The sequence below is a fragment of the Siphateles boraxobius genome, unplaced genomic scaffold, assembly GCF_051911475.1.
Source record: "Siphateles boraxobius isolate OS27281-9 unplaced genomic scaffold, OSU_SipBor_1 6, whole genome shotgun sequence".
NCBI lineage: Eukaryota > Metazoa > Chordata > Actinopteri > Cypriniformes > Leuciscidae > Siphateles > Siphateles boraxobius.
Genome location: NW_027509186.1, coordinates 38922768 through 38948863, shown reverse-complemented (window position 1 = coordinate 38948863; position 26096 = coordinate 38922768). Strand labels below are relative to the sequence as shown.

Here is a 26096-nt window from a genome sequence, read left to right as displayed (position 1 = left end):
TTTTTATAAAGCATTTTAACTATAGATATAAATTTTTGTCCAAAATCAAAAATCTGAAGTGCATTAAATAAAAAATAATGTTCTACCGTATCAAATGCTTTATAAAAATCAAGAAATACTATCAGTGCATCAGTATTGATGTTATCAGAATAATCCATTAGGTCGAGAACAAGTCTTATATTGGAGCTAATGTGACGGTTAGACATAAAACCTGTTTGTGTTTCACTTATTATCTCATGAAGACCTCTTTTTAACCGTTTAGCAAAAATTAACGATAAAATTTTGTAGTCAATATTTAAGAGTGTAATAGGTCTCCAATTTTCTATCACTAAATGATCTTTATCAGGTTTAGGGAGAAGACATATTAAACCTTGCTTCATACTCGTAGACATTTCCTCTTTTAGGATACATTCTTTAAATAAATCAAATAGAGGATTTTCAATAATTTCCCAAAAATGCAAATAAAATTCGACTGAAAGCCCATCATTGCCTGGCGATTTACCTTTTTTCATTGAGCTGACAGCCTCTGAGACGTTCGCAATCCAACTTGAATTGTTCAGATATAGTTGGTGTAAATACTTTAACTAATTCGACAAATTTATCACAATCATCAAATTGAATATTAGACTTATATATATTGCTATAAAATGTACCCACATATCTTGAAATGTCTAAAGAGTTAGAGGTGATGTTATCATCAATTTTAAGAGTAGTTAAATTATTTCTCTTGCGATTTCGTTTCTCTAGAGCAAAGAAATAACTTGAATTTTTTTCCCCTTGCTCCAGCCATTTTGCTCGCGACCTTACAAATGCCCCTTTAGCCATTTCAATATACATATTATCTATTTCCTCTTTTAATTTTTTCATTATAGTGTCTTCTTCCTCTGAAAGATTATTTTTAGTCATCAAATTATTTAAATTATCCATAATACTTATTTCTTTTGCTATATTGTTTTTTTTAATTGCTTTACTTCGTTTAATTGCTATTTCTCTCATTTTAAACTTGAAAAATTCCCATTTTTGTATGGGTTTCATTTCGTCATTATCAAATATGCTTTTTGCTGTTTTTTTGACTAAATCACAAAACTCCTCATCTTTTAATAAATTATTATTTAATTTCCAATAACCACGTATATTACCATTTTGTTGTTTTGTTCCTGCTAAATGGATTGAAATTAATTTATGATCAGAAAATGGGGCATAGCTATGCGATGATTCTGCCACAAATTGCAGACAAGAGGGAGATATAAGCCATAGATCAATTCTAGACTGAGAGGATCTACTAACATTGCTCCAGGTAAATTCGTTAATATCAGGGTTTAGAAAACGCCAAACATCTATAATTGCTAGTTGTTCACAAATGTATGCAGTACTTTTGAATCTCAAATGTGGAGTTAATCTTACCGGTACTCTATCTACAAGATCATCAGGAGCATCATTATAATCACCTCCAATAATCAAGTGTGCATCCTTGTATTGGTTTTTAAAGGCTTCAAGTTTCAAACTAAGTTGTAAAAACATTATTTTTGCTTGAGCTGTATTGTTATAGTTATATAAATTGCAAACTATAAAGAAGGAATTGTCTAATTTGAAAACCAAGATGATCCATCTACCCTCATTTGAGGTCACTGATTCAATGATATCTCCTTTAAATTTATTAAGTAGAATGGCGACACCTGCTGATTGTTGAGAGGCATGACAGAAATAACATACATCACCCCACTGTGCTTTCCAAAACTTCACATCATCGTCCACCGAATGAGTCTCTTGTAAAAAAATTAAATCAGCATTTTTTCCTCTACTGAATAAAAAGATTGATTTCCTCTTACTGCCATCGCGAATACCTCTGACATTCAAAGATATTATTTTTAAGGAACTAAAACGGAAGTCTGTCATATTACAAAAAAAGAAAAATAAAGAACTGGATGATTGTTAAAGTTATAGGAACTAGTTAAGAAAAAAAGAACCTGAGATAGGAAATATAAAAGATTAGCTTACCGCCTAGTAGAAAACTCTGAACATGAGTATCTCAAACTCCTAAACATTCTTATTTAACAATTGGAGTGAACATATTGCTCTTTTAACTGTCTACCAGAAGAACAAATTAACCTGATCACGTGACGTCGTTAACTTGAAAATTGTACCTCACACATTAAGGGAAGATTAACAAGTTATACGGTGTGTCTCACACCGTTAATGATGACAGCAGGCCCCTGCCATTTCGTTTTCTTTCCGTCAGCGCGCGCTTGCTTCACAAGAGGCCACAGTTTATTTCTGCTTTGTCTCTCCTGTTGGGTTAAATCTTCAGTCATCTGCAGGCTCTTTTTCTTCATAACATCAGCGTTGAGGGAAGCTCTCCATAGTTTGAATCTGAAGGTGCGCATGGTGAACTGAATGATGATTGGACGTGTGCTTTTATCCTCTCTCGGGCGTCCGACCCTGCGCACAGTGTCCACCATGAATCCAAGCTTGCTCTTTTCCTCTGGAATGATTTCCGCAATAATCTCCAACACCTCCTTCCTCACATCCTCGTTGCTGCTTTCTGGAAAATTCAGAAGACGAAGATTCCATCTCCTTCTGTACCGCTCTGACTCTTCTTGTTTCTCCCTCAGGATAGTCATCTGGTCACTCGTCTTTTTTACTGCGTCCTCAGTACCTTTCCACTGAATTTCCAGCCCTTTCACATTTTCTTGCACTTTAGCAATCTCAGCTGTATTTTCCATGATCATTTCTTCAAACTTCAAAAAACGGTCGTTTAAAGCATTAACTGCTTTTAGGATGTCAGCATTTGAAACCGTTTCCTCTTCTTTGGTACAGACTTTCTTAGGATTTGGGCTTTTTGTGGGAGTATCAGGAAGAGGTGTACATAAACCGGAGAACGAACTTTCAGCCTCTATATCCATTATCAAGCCTTCCTTTCTCACCTTCTTGGCATCTCTCTTTGACATCGTAGCACTCTTGTCCTGGCTAGTTAGCAAAAATGTTCGTTTACAGCACACTGCGCACGTGTCCTGGTTTAGCACAACTTCGGTTAACAACAAGCAAAGGGCCTTTTATTCGAGCGAAATAACTTACTGGGTGACAGAGCAACGATCCACTCCTTCATTTATCGATAAACAGTCTCAAAAAATAAATTCAAATCATTAATACTCAGTCAGAGTCTCGGAGCTCAGAATAAGACGTCTGCACCGGTCGCCATCTTGGACCAACCAATAACATTATATATGGTTTACGGTAGAGAAAGCTGCTTACATGTGCAACACTGACTGTGAAGACTTAAATGTAAATACAGTTTTTGTCTTTATCAGCTTTTCCATATAAACTGGTCCTGACAATCATCACAAATAATTACTACTTGCTCCATTTCGGTAAATCCGTTTTTATGAATGAATGACTCTCTCACCTGTTGCTCTAGTCTTCGTCAACAGCCGCTTGCACCCCCTGCTGGTGAGGTGGACTAAGAGCTATGGAGATTATCAATCGGCAATCTACTGATATTCCTGCCGTTTCCAGATGTCAGATGTTACATTTTCTGTTAAATTTGAATCACTGAATTTGGGGAAGCGAAATAAAATGGACAGAAAATTGCCTGGCGAATATTATAGGTTTTATTTTTAAACAGAATGTATATTTTGGAAGTGAAATCTGAAAGATGAATGTGGATTATTCACAACTTAAATATACAACCATGTTGAATTTCAGCCCATAAAAAAGCCCTAAAAATACAATGCATTCAAATGCAACCAGGGTTAATGCAATGCATATTTTTTTTAAAAATGATGTGTTTTCTGGTGCTGTTTAAAACTGCACAGCCGCGAAAAACTCTTTCCACAGAGAGAACACACATAAGGCTTCTCATCTGAATGAACTTTCAGGTGATCTTTTAGATGTGATGATGAAATAAAACCTTTACCACAGTTAAATGCTTTTTCTCCAGAGTGCAGGAGCAGATGAACACTGAGATTTGATGAATGAGAAAAACTCTTTCCACACTGAGTGCATGTATACGGTTTCTCTCCAGTGTGAATTCTCATGTGTGTCTTAAGGTTTCCTTTCTGTGTAAAACTCTTTCCACATTGAGAGCAATTATACTCGTCTCCAGTATGAAGTCGCTCATGTGTTTTCAGAGATCCAGACTGAGTGAACCTCTTGTCACAATATGAGCACTTGTAAGGCTTTTCTCCAGTATGAATTCTTTGGTGCCGTTTCAGTTCACTAGATGTAATAAAGCTCTTCCCACAGTCAAAGCAAACATGATCTCTCACTTCATTATGTGTTTTCTTGTGATGTTTAAAACTGTTCAGCCACGAAAAACTCTTTCCACAGAGAGAACACACATAAAGCTTCTCATCTGAATGAACTTTCAGGTGTTGTTTTAGTTGTGATAATGAAATAAAAGCTTTACCACACTGATCACAGTTCAATGTTTTTTCTCCAGAGTGAATGTGCAGATGATAACTGAGAGTTGATGCTCGAGAAAAACTCTTTCCACACTGAGTGCATGTATACGGTTTCTCTCCAGTGTGAATTCTCATGTGTAGGTTAAGGTGTTCTTTCCGTGTGAAACTCTTTCCACACTGAGTGCAGGTGTGCGTCTTTTTGGATTTTGTTCTTTGAATTGTAAAGTCATGATGTTCCTCCTCCACTTCATTCAGTTCTTTTCTTTCCTCTTTCACTCTCACCTGGTCTAGAATACACAGAAATACAGTTAGAATCAGTTCAAATGAACCATTATTTAACAGCAGAAAGCAACAGAGATAAGATCTTTCACTTTTCGTTCTGTCATTCACTTGTTTATATAGCAGAAATATGTTTGACAACTGCTATATACAAGGTTATGATCATTTAGATGCATTTCTCTATCATTTATCATCCATACACTGCTTATGAATTCACATCTACCAAAGCAGTCAACAATGAAGAATCAAGAATGGACACCAACCTATTTGTTCCTCAGTATCTTCATGTTTTATTCTGGATGGTTCTGGATCACTCATGTCTTCAATCTCCTCTTTAATAAACTCCATCTTTAACAGTCACACAGATTTCAGCTGCTACTCCTGGAGTTTGTCCTTCTCTTGTAGGATGATGGGAATATTCCCAGTATTTATGGGTGAATTGTTGTGGGAGGGGCTTCACTGCAGGTGTGAACTGTGATCACTGTGTTTTTATCCAATCTGCATTTAAAAAGTACAGGGCCATCATGTTTAACTGAGCTGCTGAAAACCTTCTTTGTCTCCAAAAGTTCCCTGTTTTCAGCTCATTCATTATGGTGATGTTTGATTTAATAACAGAAAACAAGTGAGATCTGTTTATCAAATATCATTAGTGATGCACCGATGTGAAAATTGTGGCGATACCGATAACCGATATAATATAAATGGGCAATACCGATATTTACCAATGTCGATATCTCTGTATAGAAAACACATTTTTATGATAATCAAATAAAGAGCTATTTTCCAAAACACTTTTTTACTTTTGTAATTTATTTTCAGAAATGACTGATATTGGGCACCTTTACCTGTGTGCAAAATATGTCATCAGATTTTCAGAAGAAAAAATTAATATTTATATAATTTTTTTTTATAAAGGATGCAGGTGTGTCCTGAATTCACACTATGAATAAGCCAACCCTGAGTATTCTCAATAAACATCTAACTCACTTGAGACCAAGTCACTGTATTCTGTGAACATTGTACAACAGTTCAAAACTTTAAAGTACAGTACTGCCTTACTAAGGCAAAAGACCTTAACTTCTATTTTATATCAAAATGTTATGATAATACTTAAATTGTAAGCAATATTAACCCTATTAGACTCACTATGATAAAAAAGGCTTCACATGTATATAACAGATTTCACCCAACAACACAAATGAACCACATCTGCAGTTTATTGACAGAGGATACAAACACACACACCTTGAGATTCACTCTTTCAGCTGAAGGATGCATTAGAAAAGACACATTAATTACCGTCCTCCCTAACAGTAACTGCAATTCATCTAATACACAGGTCACAGATATGGCTATAAACATACATTAACATCAAAATGAAAGCTAAACACATTTTAACAACGACTTAATCCACCAAAATGATATTTGGATATTTTTTTTAAACGCGCATTAAAAAAAACTGTTGGCAGAAAAACGCAAACATAACCTTATTCCGGTGTTACGGATCAACTGGGGATCATGTTAACTGGGGACGCACACGTGCACGCAGATAGTTTTACCTGGATTTACAGCAGATGTTAACAGCGACAGATTCATGATTCATTCTATTTTACAGATCACCGATTAAAAACGAATATTTCACCAGTTGACACTGGTATGCGAATAAAGCGATTTGTTTTGCAGTGTATGATATTCCTTCGTATTTGATGCATTTTCAAAGAAGTTTAGTGTCAAGCTCAGAAACCACGCCTATGTTGACATGGGTCATTCGGTTTCATTGGATGAAAAAACTTGTCAGCGCACTTCAGAAGACGTGTATGAATTTTCTTCTCAACATTAGTGTATCATATTTTAATTGTGTTGTCATGAGTTCTAATCACACATAAGAACAGATGTAGATAAAGTTAAAGTAGCTAGGCTACCTAGAAGAAACATAAATCGCAAAGTCTTTTACATTTTTTCAACAAGTTGCATTTATAGATCTGCATATAGCCTAATTTTATAATGGATCTACTATTTTTTATATTATTTTTATATAAAAACACTTGTCAGCTTATTTTACTCGGCTATGATATTTAGATCTCTTTTTTGAACAACCAGCTCTGATGCCTCCGTATCATTTTCCCTGGATATAAAGCAGCAATGCTTATAGGGTCATGAAGTTAATTATCTCATGAACTTGTAACATTTTCAACAGATTTATAAAATAAAAAATAATTTCTTTCTTTCTTTCAGAACAATTCTGTTTGATCAACCAAGTGATCAAACCTTTGTATCAAGCATTCCTGTAGCTCAAACTTAAGAGTGTTGTGCTTGCAACGCCAAAGTCATGGGTTCGATTCCCAGGGAAAGCAAGAACTGATGAAGACTAGAAATTAAAATGTGTACCTTGAGATGCAATGTAAGTTGCTCAAATGTAAATTATGGTCAGTAGAATGAACTTGAATTTTGTGTAGGCCTATCTAATTCCTTGTATTGGACATGTAGAAGAACACTTTGTCTTTAGTGATTAAAGTCCTGTGAGAAACACAGAGTGGCAAGTGCAACCACAAATTGTATTACTGAAATAAGCAGAACATATGATATTGTGATGATGAATTATTACAAGTATATACCCTACCGATATTCTCTATGGCTAATTTTCACATAGGCCTGCATCACTAACCTCACTTGTCACCTCACATGAAGAGAGCATGACCCTCACTAAAACAATAGGAAATGCTTTATTGTTTACTTTTTTGTTGACCTCTTTAACAAAATAAATATGACACAATGGTCTATGAGTTTTATAAATAAAATGTAATGGGTTTGGGCCACTTTTTATGTGATCTAAATTTCAACTATGCCAGTTCTCTTCATTTGACTGGTAGGAAACTCATTAAAGGGTTCACTTTCAAACTATGTTTTGCTGATAAATCTACAGCACTCACTCAGGAATTTTTTCCTCAAAAACCTTAATTTCTTTTCGACTGAAGAAAGAAAGACATGGATATCTTAGATGACATGGGGGTGAGTAAATTATCAGCAAAAATGTTTTTTGAAAGTGAACTAATCCTTGAACATATTCTCTTTAATTGTTATTCATCACATCATGTGCCTTCATTTTTGTCGTCTGCTATCTGTTAGGAACAGATTAAAAAAAGGTCTATAAATTAAGTGTCATTGTTACTGGTGTCATTGTTGTTAGGCCATATACTACCACAGCAAATGGATGAAATTAAAGTTAGACAAATCAAAAACTTTGTAGGATAACCAATATCCTGACAGCTGCTCAAGAAAGGAACACTATTATATAAAGAGGAGATGTGAAATTTTGCAATGAAGGGTGATTGTGTTTTAAATTAGTCTTGCTATAAAAAGGTAATACAACTGTGAAATTTTTTCTAATATAATATGATTACATTAGATGGAGAGCAGTAGGTATGAAGGCCAAACTGGCCAATGGGTAAGAAAAATGTATACATACACATTGCAAAACGACTCTGTTACTAACGTAACCTCGGTTCCCTGAGAGGAGGGAACGAGTATTGCGTAAGTAGCTTACGCTATGGGAAAACTCCTTTTCTCGAGAATATTGAAGTATTTATGTAAAACGCATTGCAGCTTCACAGCAGACAGCAATGAGCGAAGGAGCTCGGTCATTGGGTGTGCTGCGGCAACTTGCTGGAACCAATGACGGGGCGACTCTGAATGCGCGACCAATGAGCGCGCCTCGCGCCCGCGCGCGTCAGAGCCCGCCAAGATGGGCATGGCCAAGAGCTATATATTGGGCGCCCCGTCATGAGAGTTCTTTAGGTTAAAACGACTGAAGCGAACTAACCAAGCACAAGCACGGCAGCTTACGCAATACTCGTTCCCTCCTCTCAGGGAACCGAGGTTACGTTAGTAACAGAGTCGTTCCCTTTCGAGAGGTCTCTCCTATTGCGTAAGTAGCTTACGCTATGGGAACACCATGCAAAACGCTGTGCGTGCTAAACTTCGCCTTATGATAGCCAGAGGCAGGTGCCTGAGCTAAAAAGCAAAGTTATCATCCAACTAGCCGGCAGAGGCGAGCTTTATATGTGGGAAAAAAGTAAAGAGCGGCTAGAAGGCACTCAGTGTGACACAAGCACATACATAATCTAGATACGAACTCATAGTTCTACTAGCATCATGCTGATAGTACATTGGAATGCAATGTCGGACCTGTAGGTTGTAAAACCTGATAAATGTGGACGGTGAGGCCCAGCCTGCCGCCGCACAAATATCCTCGATCGGTATCCCGCTCGACCACGCCCAGGAAGAAGCCACACTCCTGGTGGAGTGTGCTTTGACTCCCCAGGGGCATTGAAGTCCCTTGGCTTCATAAGCCAGAGCTATAGCCTCAACTATCCAGTGAGAGATTCTCTGCTTTGAAACGGCGGGACCCTTCGTACGGCCGCCAAAGCATACAAACAGTTGTTCTGTCTGTCTGAATAGGGCAGAACGCTCCGAATACACTGAGAGCCCTAACGGGGCAGAGTAGGTTAGCGTGGTGTTCGTCTGCTGGAGACGATAGCGCAGTTAGGGAGATAACCTGTGCTCTGAAGGGAGTGGTGAGCACTTTAGGAATATACCCATGTTTTGGCCTAAGGACGACCCTGCAGTCGTTAGGTCCGAATTCCAAGCAGGCAGCGCTTGCCGAAAGCGCGTGCAGATCGCCCACTCTCTTGACCGAGGCTAGTGCCAGCAAGAGCGCAGTTTTGAGCGAGAGCTGCTTAAGGTGCACGGTTCGGAGTGGTTCGAACGGGGGCCCTTTAAGAGCGTCTAGGACAGTAGCTAGGTCCCAGATCGGCACTGAGGGGGGGCGTGAAGGGTTCATCCTCCTAGCGCCCCTTAGGAAACGAATAATTAGGTCGTTTCTTCCCAATGGACGTTCCATCACAGGGTCGTGTGACGCTGTGATGGCCGCCACATATACTTTGAGCGTGGAGGGGGAGCGGCCCGCCTCCAGAAGCCCTTGTAGAAAAGCGAGTACGTTCGTAATCTCGCATGTTTCAGGGTTCAGGCCCTCGGCGTTACACCAGTCACTGAACACTTTCCATTTCTGGGCATATAAGCGTCTCGTGGAGGGCGCCCGCGCCTCAGCGATGGATTTTAGCGCTCCACTCGTGAGGTTCCTGGGAACCTGTGGAGGGGCCATGCATGAAGGGCCCACAGATCGGAGCGGGGATGAAATATCATCCCGCTGGCCTGACTGAGGAGGTCTGGCCTCAGTGGAATCGGCCGTGGTGCAGATTGCATTTGCATCAATTCTGGAAGCCGTGTTTGGTTCTTCCAGAGTGGGGCTATCAGGAGCACTGCATTTTTCTCCTCTCTGACCCGACTGATGACCTGTGGCAGCATCGCGATAGGGGGAAAAGCATGTAAGGGGCGGCTCGGTCAGCTCTGGGCGAGCGCGTCCGTGCTTTTCGTGAAGAAAAGAGAGCAGTGTGCATTCTCCTTGGAGGCGAAGAGGTCGACCTCCGCCTCGCCAAAGATTTTCCATAACCACTGAATCGTCAGCGGGTTGAGAGCCCATTCTCCTGGGAGAATCTTGTCTCTGGATAGCATGTCTGCCCCTTGGTTCAGCACGCCTGGCACATGCGCTGCTCTCAGCGAGCGCAAGTTGTGCTGGGACCATAAGATGAGTCTCCTGGCCATTGAATCCATGGAGCTCGACCTGAGTCCACCCTGGCGATTTATGTACGACCCTACCGTCATGTTGTCCGTTCGGACCAGGACGTGTTCGTTTTTTAGATGTGGAAGCAGGGCTCTGAGAGCCAAAGCGACCGCTTTCATCTCCAGACAGTTATGTGTAGGCGCTTCTCCGGGTTTGACCAAAAGCAGGAGACAGGCCTGCCCTCGTAAAGGGCCCCCCCAACCTAGTTTGGAGGCATCTGTTGTGATCATCTTTCTCCTTGTGTTCACACCCAGACTCACGCCTGACTTGTACCAGTCGGCGGCTTTCCAGTGCGTCAGGGCTTTTATACAGCCGTGGTTTGCTCTGATTAAAAGGTGGCCCGAACGCCACGCGTGAGCAGGGAAGCGGCTCTTGAGCCAGCGTTGGAGAGGACGCATATGCAACAATCCTAGCTGGAGTACGGCCGATGCTGAGGCCATGAGACCCAGCATCCTCTGAAACCGCTTGACGGGGGCGCGCGCGCCCGCCCTGAACGATGTTGCAAGGCGCCGGATGGTGAGCGCGCGCTCTGATGAGAGACGAGCTGTCATTTGCATCGAGTCTAGAACTATTCCCAGGAAAGAAATCTTCTGGCTGGGATATAGTATACTTTTTGCAAAATTGATTCTTAGACCCAGGGATTCTAGATGGCTGATAATCCAAGATCTGTGTGTTATTAACTGACTCTCTGATTGTGCTAGGACCAGCCAATCGTTGAGATAATTCAGTATTCGCACTCCACTTCGTCTCAAGGGGGAAAGTGCTGCATCCATACATTTCGTGAATGTTCAATGTTAACGTGTTAACATTCTGAACGAGCGAATCATTAGTGCTTTGTTCAGGTGTCTGAGATCTAGGATGGGGCGGAGACCGCCATCCTTTTTCGGGACGAGAAAATAGCGGCTGTAAAAACCTGCCCCGCTCATAGAGGGGGAAACAGTTTCCACAGCGCCCTTTTCTATTAATTTGCGCACCTCGGTGCGTAGAACATGCGGACACTCCTTTCTCACTTTCGTCTCGACCACAGTCGTAAAACGTGGTGGTCTGCGAGCGAACTGGAGCGAGTATCCGTGCTTTATTATATTCAACACCCATTTCGGCATATCTGGAATGTTTTCCCATGCCGCTGCGTGTACAGATATGTGACCCGTCACAGAAACCAGGGACACAAGTCGGCAGCACAACTTAAGCAAAATGAGAAAGAAGAGTTTTTTTTTCAAATTTGCTGAATTTCATTTTTTTGCAGAATCTGTTAATTGAAATCACGAAGAAGCCTCTCCATGTTTGAGATAGCAGTATTGGTATATTTAAAAGCTTACATTTTGAGGTTGAAATTGGCTTGTTTTCAGAGATTCTAGCATGCAGTGGGGGCGTGGCGTGTCATTGTCTGTGTGTATATCCATACTGAATAACCCGACGCTTTTGCCCCCGCCCTCCAAGTGAACCGCATGGCTACTTATTATGCTGTGCTCTGGCCGGCTCTATCTGATATCAAAATTCAATGAAGATGGATACCGCAAAGATTGTCGCAGACGAGCTGAACCGTCTGGCAGTTACACCGAAAATGTTTTCGCCGCACTTCGTGGGTTCGGGAAACTGAACCGGAGGTATGGGCGCGGCGCGCGCGCCCGCAGTGCTTGAATACGGCGGCTCGGCTCACTGACAGCGGTGGCTGGCTGTTTCACACTGACGTCCCGATTGCTTTGAATGGGGAACGTTTTGTGAACAGGGAACAGAGTTAATGGACTGGCAACAATCTCCATAGAACATATACTGGCACAGAGAGTCGAAATAGAGGATGCAGTTAAGACCTTTGCTGCGATGAAGGCCTGCCGTGCGTGTTTCTGAAATGTAAGTTAAGCTTCATTTGCTCTTTAGTCGTTATTTAAGATGCTGAACCTGCTGATGATATAATGTGCTTGCGGACATTTCATTTGTGTGTGTATACGCACATAAGAAAGTGGTGTAAAGAGATTTGCAACCGTAATTTGAGGAGGTGAAATGTGATTATTTGGAAAATTCCTGTCATGACTGCTTAAAGAAAAATGCCAACAGGCATTTGCCTCCTGCATAAACTTTAATATTGTTGACATTTTGGGCACGCGAGCGTTGCGCACTATTTGCGTTATATGTAGGCCTATGGCTTATTGGTCTCTGTGTGTTGTTGCTGGTTTTGCGTTATATGTATATGGCATATTGGTCTTTGTGTGTTGTTGCTGGTTTTGCGTTATATGTCTATGGCATATTGGTCTTTGTGTGTTGTTGCTGGTTTTGCGTTATATGCAGGCTATATGGCATATTGGTCTTTGTGTGTTGATGCTGGTTTTGCGTTATATGTATATGGCATATTGGTCTTTGTGTGTTGTTGCTGGTTTTGGGTTATATGCAGGCTATATGGCATATTGGTCTTCGTGTGTTGTTGCTGGTACGTTGCAAATAGAGGGGCAGCACAATTGTTTTTCGCCTAGTGCGGCAGAAGTGCACTCATTCGAAGTGCAAAAAAAGCTGTAAAGCACATGGAGGAGCTTTACAGGGGGTATGGCTTATCTAAATGAGATGTAAATGAGCCCTATTGTCATCCCCAGCAGTAGAGACAGGCGAGAACTGCACAATCTTTAGAGGTCGTTTTCTCATCTTTGAGCTTTTTTAAGTGCCTACTTTAAAATGGCCACAACTTCTCCAAATATTATCAGATTTCCACATGTTACACATCGTTGGAAAGCTTGGAGATTACACTTTCAGAATATATGAATAACTCAAAATGCCCCAGAACCGACTTGTGTCCCTAGTTTCCGTGACCGGTCACATATGGGCTGAATACAGGCTAGGGGCGGGCCGCTGTGACGTAGGGACCCGGCCAGCGAATCGCCTGAGCTCATAGCTCTCAGAGGCGCGGGCGCACGCTGAGCAGCTGAGTGAATGGGTGCGTGTGTGATTACAACAGCGCGCGCTATGTCTGTAAGACTCGCAGCCTGAGCTGGGGTTGTGTTTGACACTGTAGGGACAGTGTTTATAAGTGGGGGTGCATAGACAGTGGTAGGCACACGCGTCACTTATATAATGTTTCCCGCTTTTACTGGGGATGAATTCATAACTGTGTGAACAGTGCTTGTGTGTAGTGGTGCGTACATGACCGTAGGCACGTGATCTACATTCATGGGGCGTGCAGCCTGAGCTGGGAATGAATTTGGCATTGTTTTGAGTATCTGGGAATGCACACTTTGTGGACATGTGAACCCTTAGTGACACAGGCAGAAAAAGACTCTTTTTGTGTTTTCTGTGTGTCGCCGTAAAAACGGCGTTTGTTTGCAGGTGAGCGAGCTCTGTGACTGGCCCATTGACTGCTGTATAGACATTTCCAGCCGCCTGTACGGGGACTGGGTAATGTTTGAGATTTTGCAGAGAGAGTGGTCCGGCTTTTGCGAGACACGCACTCTCTCTTCTCATTCCTGTGGCTAGGAAGGCTTTCGAGGCTCAGGGTTCAGCACAATCTTGGGCCGAGGACCCCGTCGCTCAGGAGGCGGCTTGCGGTTGTGGGAGCGCGAGCGGCGTCGTAAAGCGCAGTCCGCGCCACTTTCTCCTCTTTTAAAAAGGGCTCCCTGTTGCTAAGCAATCGTGAGACACGCTCTCCATGACGACGTTTCAGTAAAGGATGAACGCGCAAAAGACGTAACGTGAACGGCCCATACTGTTTTCATTATAGTGTCACATTCATTTTCTTTTTGTATTATTTTTTTAAGACATAACCGATTGTGTTTGAGAGGATACTCCCCAAGACTGGAATTAAGACAATGTTGTGTGCTTTTGACCGTTAAAGCGCTATAATTCAAGAAAAATAACTCAGTTTTGTTACTCACGAGCTGTTTGTTATGCGGGTTAAAATCGCTTGAATGTTTAAATAGGTAAGACTTAAAAAGACGCACAAATTATAAACAATAATGACGATGCAATTAGGGGTGTGCCATATCATACCGTCCACGATAATACCGGTATACATTTTTACATGATAAAAATAGTGTCATATCGCGATATCAATGATATAGCGACGCGATGACGTATGGCGCATTTACGTTCCCTAGCACGCACAACAACAACGCATGTGTGAGCGCGAGAGCAGCCTGTCAGCCTCCGATGACGATTTAGCAATTTCACAAACAGCATGAGTGTTCAGCGGGGCTGCCGACGCGCGTCTTCTCTCGCGCGCGTTTAGGAGTCGGGACATGACTGAATGGTCTCTTGCACAATCGGGGCATCAGTGCATCGTAACTAAAGTTTATAATTTTCAAGTCTTCTTAACTCTTATCAGTTTAAACATTCAAGCGGTTTTAAACTATCCAGTAAGCTACTCGCGCACTCTCTGAGAGAGTTGCACTGCGTGCATACATAGAGTACAGCTCGCGAGAAACTAAAGTTATTTTTCGCGGATTATATCGCTTTAATGGGGGGAAAAACGCAAAATTGTGTAAAACTTCCGGTCTTGGTAAGTATACTCATAAATACAGTCGGTTATGTATAAAACGCATGTCACAGTGTGACAGACAGTATAATGAAAACAGCAATGGATCCGTGCACAAGCTCTAAAAGTGACAGCAGCCATAGACTATGCGTCTCATTAATGTTGTCGTCAAAACAACAAAAGATAGCTTTAATTGTAATGAATGAGAATTATTAGCCTATGTATTTAATTTAATCAGGAAACAGAACTAAAAGACTATGTGTTATTTTACATTTGATTACTTTATTATGTTTCTGTAGTATTTCTGAATACTGGTGTTAGACCTACACACATATAACATTTAATTCAAAGATTGAAATCAAGCTTCCTTGTGTTGTGTAAACTCTTAACAAAATTACCACATTGTAAAAACGAAATGAGTGAGCAAACATTTATTCGAGATAAACATAATAAGAACATTTTCAACAACAACAACAAAAAAATGTCTATATCGTCATAAATATCATTATTAGGGCTGCAACTAACGATTATTTTGATAATCGATTAATCGGGCGATTATTTTTTCGATTAATCGATTAATCGGATAGAAATTAAATTAGATTTTTTTTTTATTATAACTAAATAAAACCGTAAATCAGGGTATTTATGTGTAAAAGTGTACTTTAAAAAGTGCAAAAGCCACACATTGAGTTTTACTAATATCAATATTTGCATTGTTTTTAATGATAATTGCTGATGGCAAGTTGACAAACATGATTATTGTTAAAAAAATGATATCCAACATATTATGTTTTAACACAATTTTTGTTAAAACAAATTTACACAGACATGTTGTTCAGATGTGAATATCTGAACTAAAAACAAACTAAAAACATCTAAAATATATAATTCATTTAATTTTTATTTAAAATTAATTATATATAAGGAATATAAGGATAAAGAATATAATATATATTATATATATAATATATAAAAGAATATAATATAAGGATAAATTGATTAAATAAATATAGAAAGACTGAAAACAATTGTATGAATGTAGAGCCGCAGTAGATCGCGTTTGAAAAACAATTAAAACTTAGTAGACAAATGCTATAAAAAGAGAACGGAATGGAGGTAACGTTACCCAGCAAGCTAACAGGCTTGAGTAAAGGACAGGAGAAATTATGCATTAGTGCACAAGCATTCGCTGAAAACCACTGAGTACAGTGACTAAAAAACAATATTTTACTGCTGCTGTTATTAACTGCCTTTGTATTTAATGCTTCACTTTGTAAACACCGTTTTAATTTAACCTATTTCTGCGGTAGCGCTATTTTAATCCATCACTTACGTTGCGAGCGAACTGATTGCACAACCTGATGCTCGAGACAAAATACAGACATCCCGGAAGTCCCGGGAGTCTCCCGCATATTGATTGCGGCTCCCTGATGCAGTTTGAATTAGTTCAAACTCCCGAAATCTAGAGCGCGCAAGCAAGAGCGCGCATACGAGACAGAAGAGACTGCTCCAAACCGTGTAGCGCGCGCGCTCGGCAGAGCGCCTGAGGGAGAGAGACCTTGCGTGTGTGTGCGTACCAGTAAACGCTCCCCGTGACGTAAGCAGACCAACTAATCGATAATGACATTCGTTGACAACGATTTTCATAATCGATTATAATCGATTTTATCGATTAGTTGTTGCAGCCCTAATCATTATCGCAAATATTCTTGAAATATCGTGATAGAATTTTGAGGCTATATCGCCCACCCCTAGATGCAATGGCCCGATTGTGCTAGTGACATTTCCATCATATGTCCCGACTCCTGAAACGCGAGTGTCTAGAATCACCGCCTGCAGCTGCAGCGCGATTGGCTTGCCTTGTACAACCTATTTTAAGAGACAGAGAAGACGCAGCATTGGCAGAATCACTCACGCTGTTTGTGAAATTGCGTCTCGCAGAAAGTTTTAAAATGACTGATTTGATCTTATAATCTGTTAGGTTAAATTTACTCATAGGCCTACATGCTAGATTGAATGAATGTTTGCGGGAATTTCCCGCCTTATAAACGCAAGACCTGTGGGAATGATTAAAATGATGGCAATACCCGCAATCCCGCACCAAAATTCGAGCCCCGACTAGATGTCGCCTTGGGGTTCTAAACATGCGTCAAAACCGCCACCATCTTGGAACAGGGGTCTTGTCATAGGAAGTAGCTGGGTAATGCTGAATTCATGGATGATACCGGACTTTTGTGCTGCGTATGGATGTTTACACGAACGAAATCTAAAAACCAGACAGCAAGGGATTACATTTCACAAGATTGTGAAATTTTGTAAAAAAAAAATGTAATTTCTCTTCACTTCCTGCTCAGCTACTGTTCGGATGCTCTCGCTTACTGCTCCGCGCTTTGCTCTATCGCTTTTATATTTCTATATTTTATCTCCTTTTATCACCTAATTTTAACTTCAACAAATCAGCACAGTGCTCAAACGCTTGGATTACTACAAAGAAAGCAGAATTATTTTATTCGACCAGCCTCCCACTGAAAGCTTACATTCCGGGGAAGAGAAAACACAACTGCCTACATTCATAAGGATAAGAAAATGCCTCCTCTGGAATAGTAGCTAACACTGCCAGTAGCTAACACAGCCAGTAGCTAACACTGATGCTAACTGGGGCTCAAGGTCGAGCAGACAGCGGCACTCAGCTCAGAGCGCAGCCGGGCCCAGTACTCTGATAGTGGGCGACTCTGTAATCAGAAACATTAATAGCAGGGATACAACAACGTGCTGCCTTCCACAAGCAACAACTTCTGATGTAAACAGGGAACTTCAGAACATTCTGATGAAACATAAGACTGCAAATCGACTCATCATTCATGTGGGGAAGAATGATATTCATAAAGAGCAGTCGGAACTTCTTAAAAAGGATTTCAATGAAATTTTTGAAACACTTAAAAGACTGAAAGTTCAGACATTCATCAGTGGACCACTCCCAGCAAGAGGAACAAACAGGTTTTCACGGTTGCTTGGGCTTAATACATGGCTGCAAAAAACCTGCAATATAAAAGGATTGAACTTTATTGACAACTTCAATCTTTTCTGGAGTCAGAGGCAACTGTTTCAACAGGATGGCCACCACCCAAACAAACTTGGTTCAAGATTGCTGAAGGACAATATCTACCTCTCCCTCCGTCATCCTTCTGCAATGTGTGCCAATCCACTCAACCTGAATGGCACACACACACACCTGGATACAGCATGAATGACCACAGGACTTCACTTCCGCACCTGAATAGACTTACGGTTGACGCATCACACAAGGACAGTGATAACACCACTTAGCCACAACAGCCTCTGCTCACAGACACAATCTCAGTTGAGCCCTGCCCACAGAGCTCACCACAGACAGACTGTGACATACTAGCACTGCTCCAAGATTCAGCACCCAAGGACGACTTTCTGGAAAACAGCCAGGGAAACCAGGACAGCTTATTACAGCCTCCAATAACACCAGAGCAACAGCCGCCCTCACCGGACACGTTATCCCTCTCTCCAGCATCTCCCCTTCTGTGCTTCTCAGAGAAAATGGAACAACTGGTGCATGCTGGAACTAGACTATCCCACTCTTTTGCTGCGAGCCCCCAGATACCAACCAAAAAACGCCAGGCCCCACAACCACCAAAGCCTGCGGGCCCAGCTCGCCCTCTCCCTCCTCCTGTGAGAGCTCTTCGGCCTCTGCCACAGCGCCAGGGCCCACACCCTCCTCCAGCGGCTCGAGGTGAACCAAAAACAACTGATACCAGCTCTCAGTGATATGTGTCGGGTCCCCGCTATGATAACAATAACTTTCTCAAATGTTTACAGAACAAGCGGGAACCCAGTGTGCCTGTATCTTTCTCTATTGCTGTTCGATTACATGATAGAAAGTCTAAGGCCTTCAAAAGCCGTACAGCAAACCCACCTAATCTGGTGCCTATTACACGACATACTTCTGTGGGGACAAAAAGTAAGACTGTTAAGTTAGCACTTTTAAACATCCGCTCACTTAAAAATAAATCACTTCTAGTCAACGACTTAACCACATACAACCTGGATTTTATGTTGCTAAATGAAACTTGGCTAGAAGACAGCTGCAGTGCAACAGTCCTCAATGAAACAGCCCCACCTAACTTTACTTTTATGAGTCTCTGCAGAGCTGTCAGAAGAGGCGGAGGTTTAGCTGCTCTTTATAAAGATGTCTATCAATGTAAGCAAATATCATTTGGGAATTACCCGTCTTTCGAATATCTGGGTATTGTGTTAAAAGGTGCTCCACGCATTTTACTTATTGTTTACAGGCCTCCAAAATACTCTCCAGCTTTTGCTGAGAACTTAACAGAACTGTTATCAACAATTTCCTCAGAGTTTGACTGCTTTGCCATTGCTGGAGATTTTAACATTCACATAGATAATGCAGAAACCAATATGCGAAAGAAATCAAAACTGTTTTAAAAAAATTTGATCTGACTCAGCATGTACATGGACCCACACATAATCGTGGACACACTCTAGATTTACTTATCAGTAAGGGTCTAAACATTTCATCAATTGTTATTAAGGATGTAGCACTGTCTGATCATTTTTGTATTTTCTTTGATATATTGATCTCTCCTGCCATTGAAGCTAGATCTGTGTCTGTCAAGAAGAGATGTTTAAATGAGAACACTAGTGTACTATTTATGAAGGCTAGCCTATATCTTTAACACCAAGCATATCTGCTGACTCTGTTGATTTTCTCCTTGATTCTTTTAACTCAAAACTTAAGAGTGTAATTGATGATATTGCTCCTGTGAAAGTCAGGAAGAAGAGTGACAGACAAAAAGCACCTTGGAGAAACTCAACAGCAGTGCAAAATATGAAAAGACAATGCAGAAAAGCAGAGCGCATGTGGCGGAAGACAAAACTTGTAGTCCATTATAACATCTACAAAGACAGCATCCATGCTTTCAATAAGGAACTAGGCAAAGCTAGACAGACTTTCTTCTCGAATATTATAAACAGCAATAAAAACAACACGCGCACTCTTTTTGCTACTGTAGAGAGACTGACTAACCCCCCAAACCAGATTCCCAGTGAAATGCTCTCAGAGAGCAAGTGCAGTGAGTTTGCTTCCTTCTTCTCTGAGAAAATCAATAATATCAGAAAGGTGATCAGCTCATCCTTGAGTTGCGCTGGGGTCAGGCAGATCAGACAACAGCCTGAGAAAGTAGTCACTTTGTCTGATTTCGAAGAAATTGATGGCAACATTTTGGAAGAAACCGTACAGCACCTAAAAACATCAACCTGCTTCCTTGACGCACTTCCCACATCTTTTTTCAAAAATGTGTTACACAGCTTAGAAGCAGATCTCCTAGAAGTGGTAAATGCCTCACTTCGCACTGGGAGTTTTCCGAACTCCCTGAAAACTGTAGTTGTCAAGCCCATCCTGAAAAAGAGCAATCTGGATAAGACCATATTAAACAACTATAGACCGATCTCAAATCTTCCTTTCATAGGCAAGATCATTGAAAAAGTTGTCTTCGATCAGCTGAACAAATTCTTAAGCTCGAATGGATACTCTGACAATTTTCAATCTGGTGTCCGACCGCACCACAGTACAGAGACCGCGCTCATAAAGATAATAAATGATATTCGCTTAAATACTGATAGAGGCAAATTATCAGTTCTGGTACTACTCGAACTCAGTGCTGCATTTGACACTGTCGATCACAACATACTTCTTGACAGGCTGGAAAACTGGGTCGGGCTTTCTGGGATGGTCCTAAAATGGTTCAGGTCATACTTAGGAGGGAGAGGTTATTATGTGAGTATAGGAGACCATAAGTCTGAGTGGACATCCATGACATGCGGAGTCCCTCAAGGCTCAATTCTTGCGCCACTCCTATTTAACCTGTACATGCTCCCAATGAGCCAAATAATGAGAAAGAACCAAATCGCTTACCATAGCTATGCAGACGACACACAGCTCTACTTATCCCTATCGCCTAACGATTACAGCCCCATTGACTCCCTTTGCCAATGCATTGATGAAGTAAACAATTGGATGAGCCAAAACTTTCTTCAGTTAAACAAAGACAAAACTGAAGTCATTGCGTTTGGAAACAAAGATGAAGTTCTCAAGGTGAACGCATACCTTCAGTCTAGGGGTCAAACAACTAAAAATCAAGTCAGGAATCTGGGTGTGTCTCTAGAGTCAGACCTTAGTTTCAGTAGTCATGTCAAAGCAATAACTAAATCAGCATACTATCACCTGAAAAATATTGCAAGAATTAGATGCTTTGTTTCCAGTCAAGACTTAGAAAAACTTGTGCATGCTTTTATCACCAGTAGGGTGGATTATTGTAATGGACTTCTCACTGGCCTTCCCAAAAAGACCATAAGACAGTTGCAGCTCATACAGAACGCTGCTGATTGGATTCTGAGCAGAACCAGAAAATATGAACACATCACACCAGTCCTCAGGTCTTTACACTGGCTGGCAGTTACATTTAGGATTGATTTTAAAGTATTGCTAATGGTATATAAATGATTCAATGGCCTAGGACCTCAATACATTGCAGATATGCTCACTGAATATAAACCCAACAGATCACTAAGATCATTAGGATCACATCAGCTAGAAATACCAAGGGTTCACTCTAAGCATGGCATGTCTGCTTTTAGCTACTATGCCAGCCGCAGCTGGAACCAGCTTCCAGAAGAGATCAGATGTGCCCCTACAGTAGTCACATTGAAATCCAGACTCAAAACACATCTGTTTAGCTGTGCATTTACTGAATGAGCACTGTGCCACTGTTCGTCCGACTGTTTGCACTGTATTTTATTTTGTTTTAATTACTCTGATTTAATTTGATTATTTCTGTATTTTATCTTTTATTCTAAATTGTTTTAATTATTCTGATTTCTTTTGATTATTTTAATTTCTTCTATGTAAAGCACTTTGAATTACCATTGAGTATGAAATTTGCTATATAAATAAACTTGCCTTGCCAAACTTGCCTAATTTCTCTGGACTCTATAATAAATAGCCTACATGTCTGACCGTTGGAACGAGCCAAAACAACTAGAAAATCGCATGCATGACGATTTATGGTGGTTTTATTTCCGTTAGACCTTTTCCTACATTGACGCTGATGAGGGGTTCCCCTGTTTCAAGATGGCAACTCTACTGAGGCATTCATTCCAATGAACTGCCGTAGCCAAGGCGACATCTAGTGTATATATCTATGTGTATGTTCAAGCAAATCACTGGTCTCGCACGTTGAGCTGGCAATGTTTTACAGATGGTCTTAAAGTGGTAAGTGGGCACAGGGCAAAGCAACAAATTGGCATTGAATTAGTTATCGGATGATATTAAAAGGTAGTGGGATTACTAAAGTAATGTTACATATTACATTTGATTTGATTACTTTTTTACATTTCTGTCAAATATTAACCATTTTCAAATAAACGGGGTAGTGTTAACCTTATTCAGCACTGAAATCTGTCAAACTTTTTTCAAAGTCCTTCATCACATATTAATATTAAAATAACTTAATTTCAGAGCACCACAAAGTCAGACCTCAGCACCTTTATGTACCTTTAATGTAAGATCGTTCTTAGGTAACATACCAATTTAAAATCATAACATAAAAACTGCAATGGTACTGTTTTTAAAATCATGCGTAGTAGGCCTAAGTGTAGGGCTGGACGATTTTGGCTAAAATCATAATCACGATTAATCGAACAAGTTACCTCGATTACGATTATTGAACGATGATTTAAAAAAAATTCTTTCTCATGTGTCACTGGCAAGGCTTATACTGTAAATATGTTCACGGTTATTTTTTTAATGAAAGAATGCATAATCCTATCTTTGTGATTCTAAAATAAGGAAACACACAGATAGCTTTTAAGGCTTACTTATTAAATATTTCAAACAATTGAATCAAACAAACCATACAATGCTTGAAATAAAAACGTCTTATAAAAAAGTAATTACGTTTTAATGTAAAAAGAAAGTTTCCTAAAAATGTAGAAAATAGTTCTTTGTAAACAAAATAAATTATTGTAAATATTGCCATCTAAAAAGAAAAATATAACTTGTATAAAACTAAAAAAGCTAATCCTTTTCATATTGTGTAGCATTTGTAAATGCTTGTGTTATCGAAACCTGCTTTGTGGAGTGCAGGCACTTGTTGCTGGGCGTTTGTCAGTCTCTATCTTTTTTCGCGTGTTTCTTTGGTACAAGCGGCTCCTGTTGCTGAGTTTACTCAGTGTTTGAGTTCCCTTTCACACAGAGATTCCGGAAAATACACGGATAAAGTGGCCCGGGATTTGACCCGGGTTCGTTTGACTTTGGTTCATTCACACTGCCAGTGATTTCCCGGAATCAAGAGAGTGCGTTCACACAGACACGCACAACCCGCAAAGACACGTGACATGTCCCAGCGGCGTCTATAGTTTGCTTATGAGCTGCGATTTCTCTCGAGAAACCACGCTTGTGCATTAGTTTTTCTCTGATTCGATCATAAACTAGCGCATTACGAACCGTTTCACGCTGGCGAACGATCCCGGCTTAGCGCCATCATTACGACATTGATTATGGCTTTTGTTCACACACAGCGCGCGTTCCGGGACTGAACACGGCAATGTTACTATGTCCCCAACCTGGCATCAATCCGGGGTCGTGTTTGCGTCCACACAGAAGGTGTTTGTTCTGGCAATTTCCCGGGATCAACGCGCTTTGTGAAAGGGGCTCATGTTGCTTCAATGTCGCAGACTGGACGGGGCGGAGTTACGGGAATACACACGCGGTAATATGTTTTAAGGGGAAAGTACATTAACACACAGTGGGCGGAAATATTAATAGGATTAAAAAACCGAAATAACCGACATGGTAAAATTACGTCGGTTATAGGCTCTGAATTTCGTTTTCGATTATTTTTCGATTAATCATCCAGCCCTACCTAAGTGTACAGTAAGTGTGTGTGCAAACATGCTTTAATGAAGTCGACTTCAAAAGCTTTTGAATTTGAGCTTACAGTCAACCTGTCTTTTACATAAACTTACTAAATAGATACTTTAACTTAGTCCTCAGATAGAGGAGGGTTGCTGCTAGCTTCGTTAAGGTATTTCTGTCCCTCCCAAAACTGCATTGAAATTGTATGTTTAACAGCCAGGATTTAAAAAATGTCTGGGGGAGAAACCCCCTGACCCCTCCTAACATGATCCATATCACCCGTCAGAAAGCAATTGCAACGTCTCAGATTGTGCCTCTTAATATTAAGACACAAATTGGCATCATAAAAATAATCTGCGAATACACACGCACTGCAAAGACACAATGTCAATAGCATAATTTATTTAATATATTAACAGTTGTCATCAGATACAAATTTCATTGAAACGAATGGAACAAAATAATGTGGGCGTGGTCTGTGTGTTGCGAAATTAAAGCACATTAAAACTTTCCTTAAAGGCGTCTGAAACATACAGCGGAGCAGCGCAGAGTAAACAACAGAGCCCTAATATTATACAAACAACCAATAACGTGGAAAGCTTTTAAATATGCTCAGTGAAAAATTAGCTGTGAGTCTGTGACGAATCTGTCACCGTTTAACATCTGCTGGCAATCCAGGTAAAACTGTCTGCGTGCACGCGCACTTCCCCAATTAACATCATCCCCAGTTGATCCGTAACACCGGTTTTATGGCACTTCCATAATATAAACTCAAAACTTCACTCAATTGTAACGAGGCTTCAGGAAAGCGAGGATTATTTGCAGCTTTATTATAATCTTGGTCGTACAATCAGGGTCAATAACCAGCAAACACAACAGTAGAGACAAAGCAACTAGTAATCCGAAAACAGACATAAATGTAGGTCAGGCAGCAAACTTACATAAATCAGTCCACAATAGAAACAGTCCAGGGCAGGCAGCAAAGAATCACGAAGAGAATAAACAGTCCAAGAGTAATCCACGGGAAGACAAAACCACAGGCAGAAACGCTCAGAGATGTTCACCAGGGCAAAACAAAACTTCACAATGAGGATCTTCTTCTTCATCTGTTGTTTACATGGTGGTTGGCAAGCCAACGTAAAGGTGCATTGTCCGCCATCTACTGGATTGGAGTAAGAAGCACTACTTGGTAGAATACACTTGGTGCAAAAAGAAAAAAAGAAATTATATATATAATAATAAATAAATTATATATTTTTACCAGTTCTGTGTCATTTAAAAATTTGAATACTTTCTCGTGTATTGTATAATTTGTTCCTTCTCCTAATATATCCTTAACTGAATAATTTCATACACCCCTATCCTTTAGTGACTGAATTAATTCAAGCCTTTCTCTATTGTATGCTACACATTCTAGTAATATATGATTTACTGTTTCTGGATATCCACATTTATCGCAATTACCACTTTCATGTTTTCCTATTTTATGTAAACTTTGATTTAGTGTTGTATGTCCAATACGTAATCTTGTCATTATCACATCCTTTTTCCTGTTATATGTATTCATTTAGCTGACGCTTTTATCCAAAGCAACTTACAATTGCTATATGTCAGAGGTTGCACGCCTCTGGAGCAACTAGGGGTTAAGTGTCTTGCTCAGGGACACATTGGTGTCTCGCAGTGGATTCAAACCCGGGTCTCTCACACCAGAGGCATGTGTCTTATCCACTGCACCATCACCACCACATTATTATTATTAACAGTTGTTCTTTCCACCTCCACATTTCTTTGTATACTATACAAGTGTCTTCCTCTTATTTCATTGTCCCATATCCTCTGCCCGTCTTTTTCACTTCAGTCCCAATCAGCCCTTTAATTTCCACTTTACTCATCCGTACTCTGATGTTGATCTCAGGATCTTTCAACGACTCCTTTGCCAGTTTATCAGCTTCCTCATTCCCCTTTACTCCGACATGGGCTGGAACCCACAAAAAACTCAACCTTACACCTAAGTGCTTTATGGTATATAACTTCTGCAATGTTTTATTTAAAATATCTTGTCTTGCTAAAGATGTTCCACTCTCTAAACTTTGCAGAGCTGATTGTGAGTCTGTACATATCACACTACTATTAGGCTGCTTTTCTTCTATCCATTGTAAAGCTAATAATATGGCTATCAGTTTTGTTGTAAAAACAGATATATGATCTGTTAGTCTTTTTGAAATTTTAACATAGTCCTGAGGGATATACACTGCTGCAGCTGCTCTACCTGTTATAGGGTCTTTTGATCCATCTGTGAATATTTGAGTCATGTTG

General features: G+C 40.4%; 1 protein-coding gene across 1 annotated transcript; it reads right to left on the bottom strand.

Moving 5' to 3' along the window:
- Window positions 1–1632: 1632 nt before the first annotated feature.
- LOC143715438 (uncharacterized) lies at window positions 1633–24888 on the bottom strand. The gene is made up of 3 exons (XM_077207237.1): window positions 24722–24888; window positions 4943–5177; window positions 1633–4687 (listed from the first exon to the last, which is right to left on the bottom strand). The coding sequence occupies exons 2-3, from the start codon at window positions 5025–5027 to the stop codon at window positions 3771–3773; spliced, it is 1002 nt and encodes a 333-aa protein (XP_077063352.1). The 5' UTR covers window positions 5028–5177; window positions 24722–24888; the 3' UTR covers window positions 1633–3770.
- Window positions 24889–26096: the final 1208 nt, after the last annotated feature.

Excerpts from the sequence above, each read along its gene's own strand:
- LOC143715438 (XM_077207237.1), bottom strand. The coding sequence starts at position 5,027 with ATGGAGTTTATTAAAGAGGAGATTGAAGACATGAGTGATCCAGAACCA. Across the intron at positions 4,688-4,942 it reads AGATACTGAGGAACAAATAG|ACCAGGTGAGAGTGAAAGAG; the intron begins GTTGGTGTCCAT and ends TGTGTATTCTAG.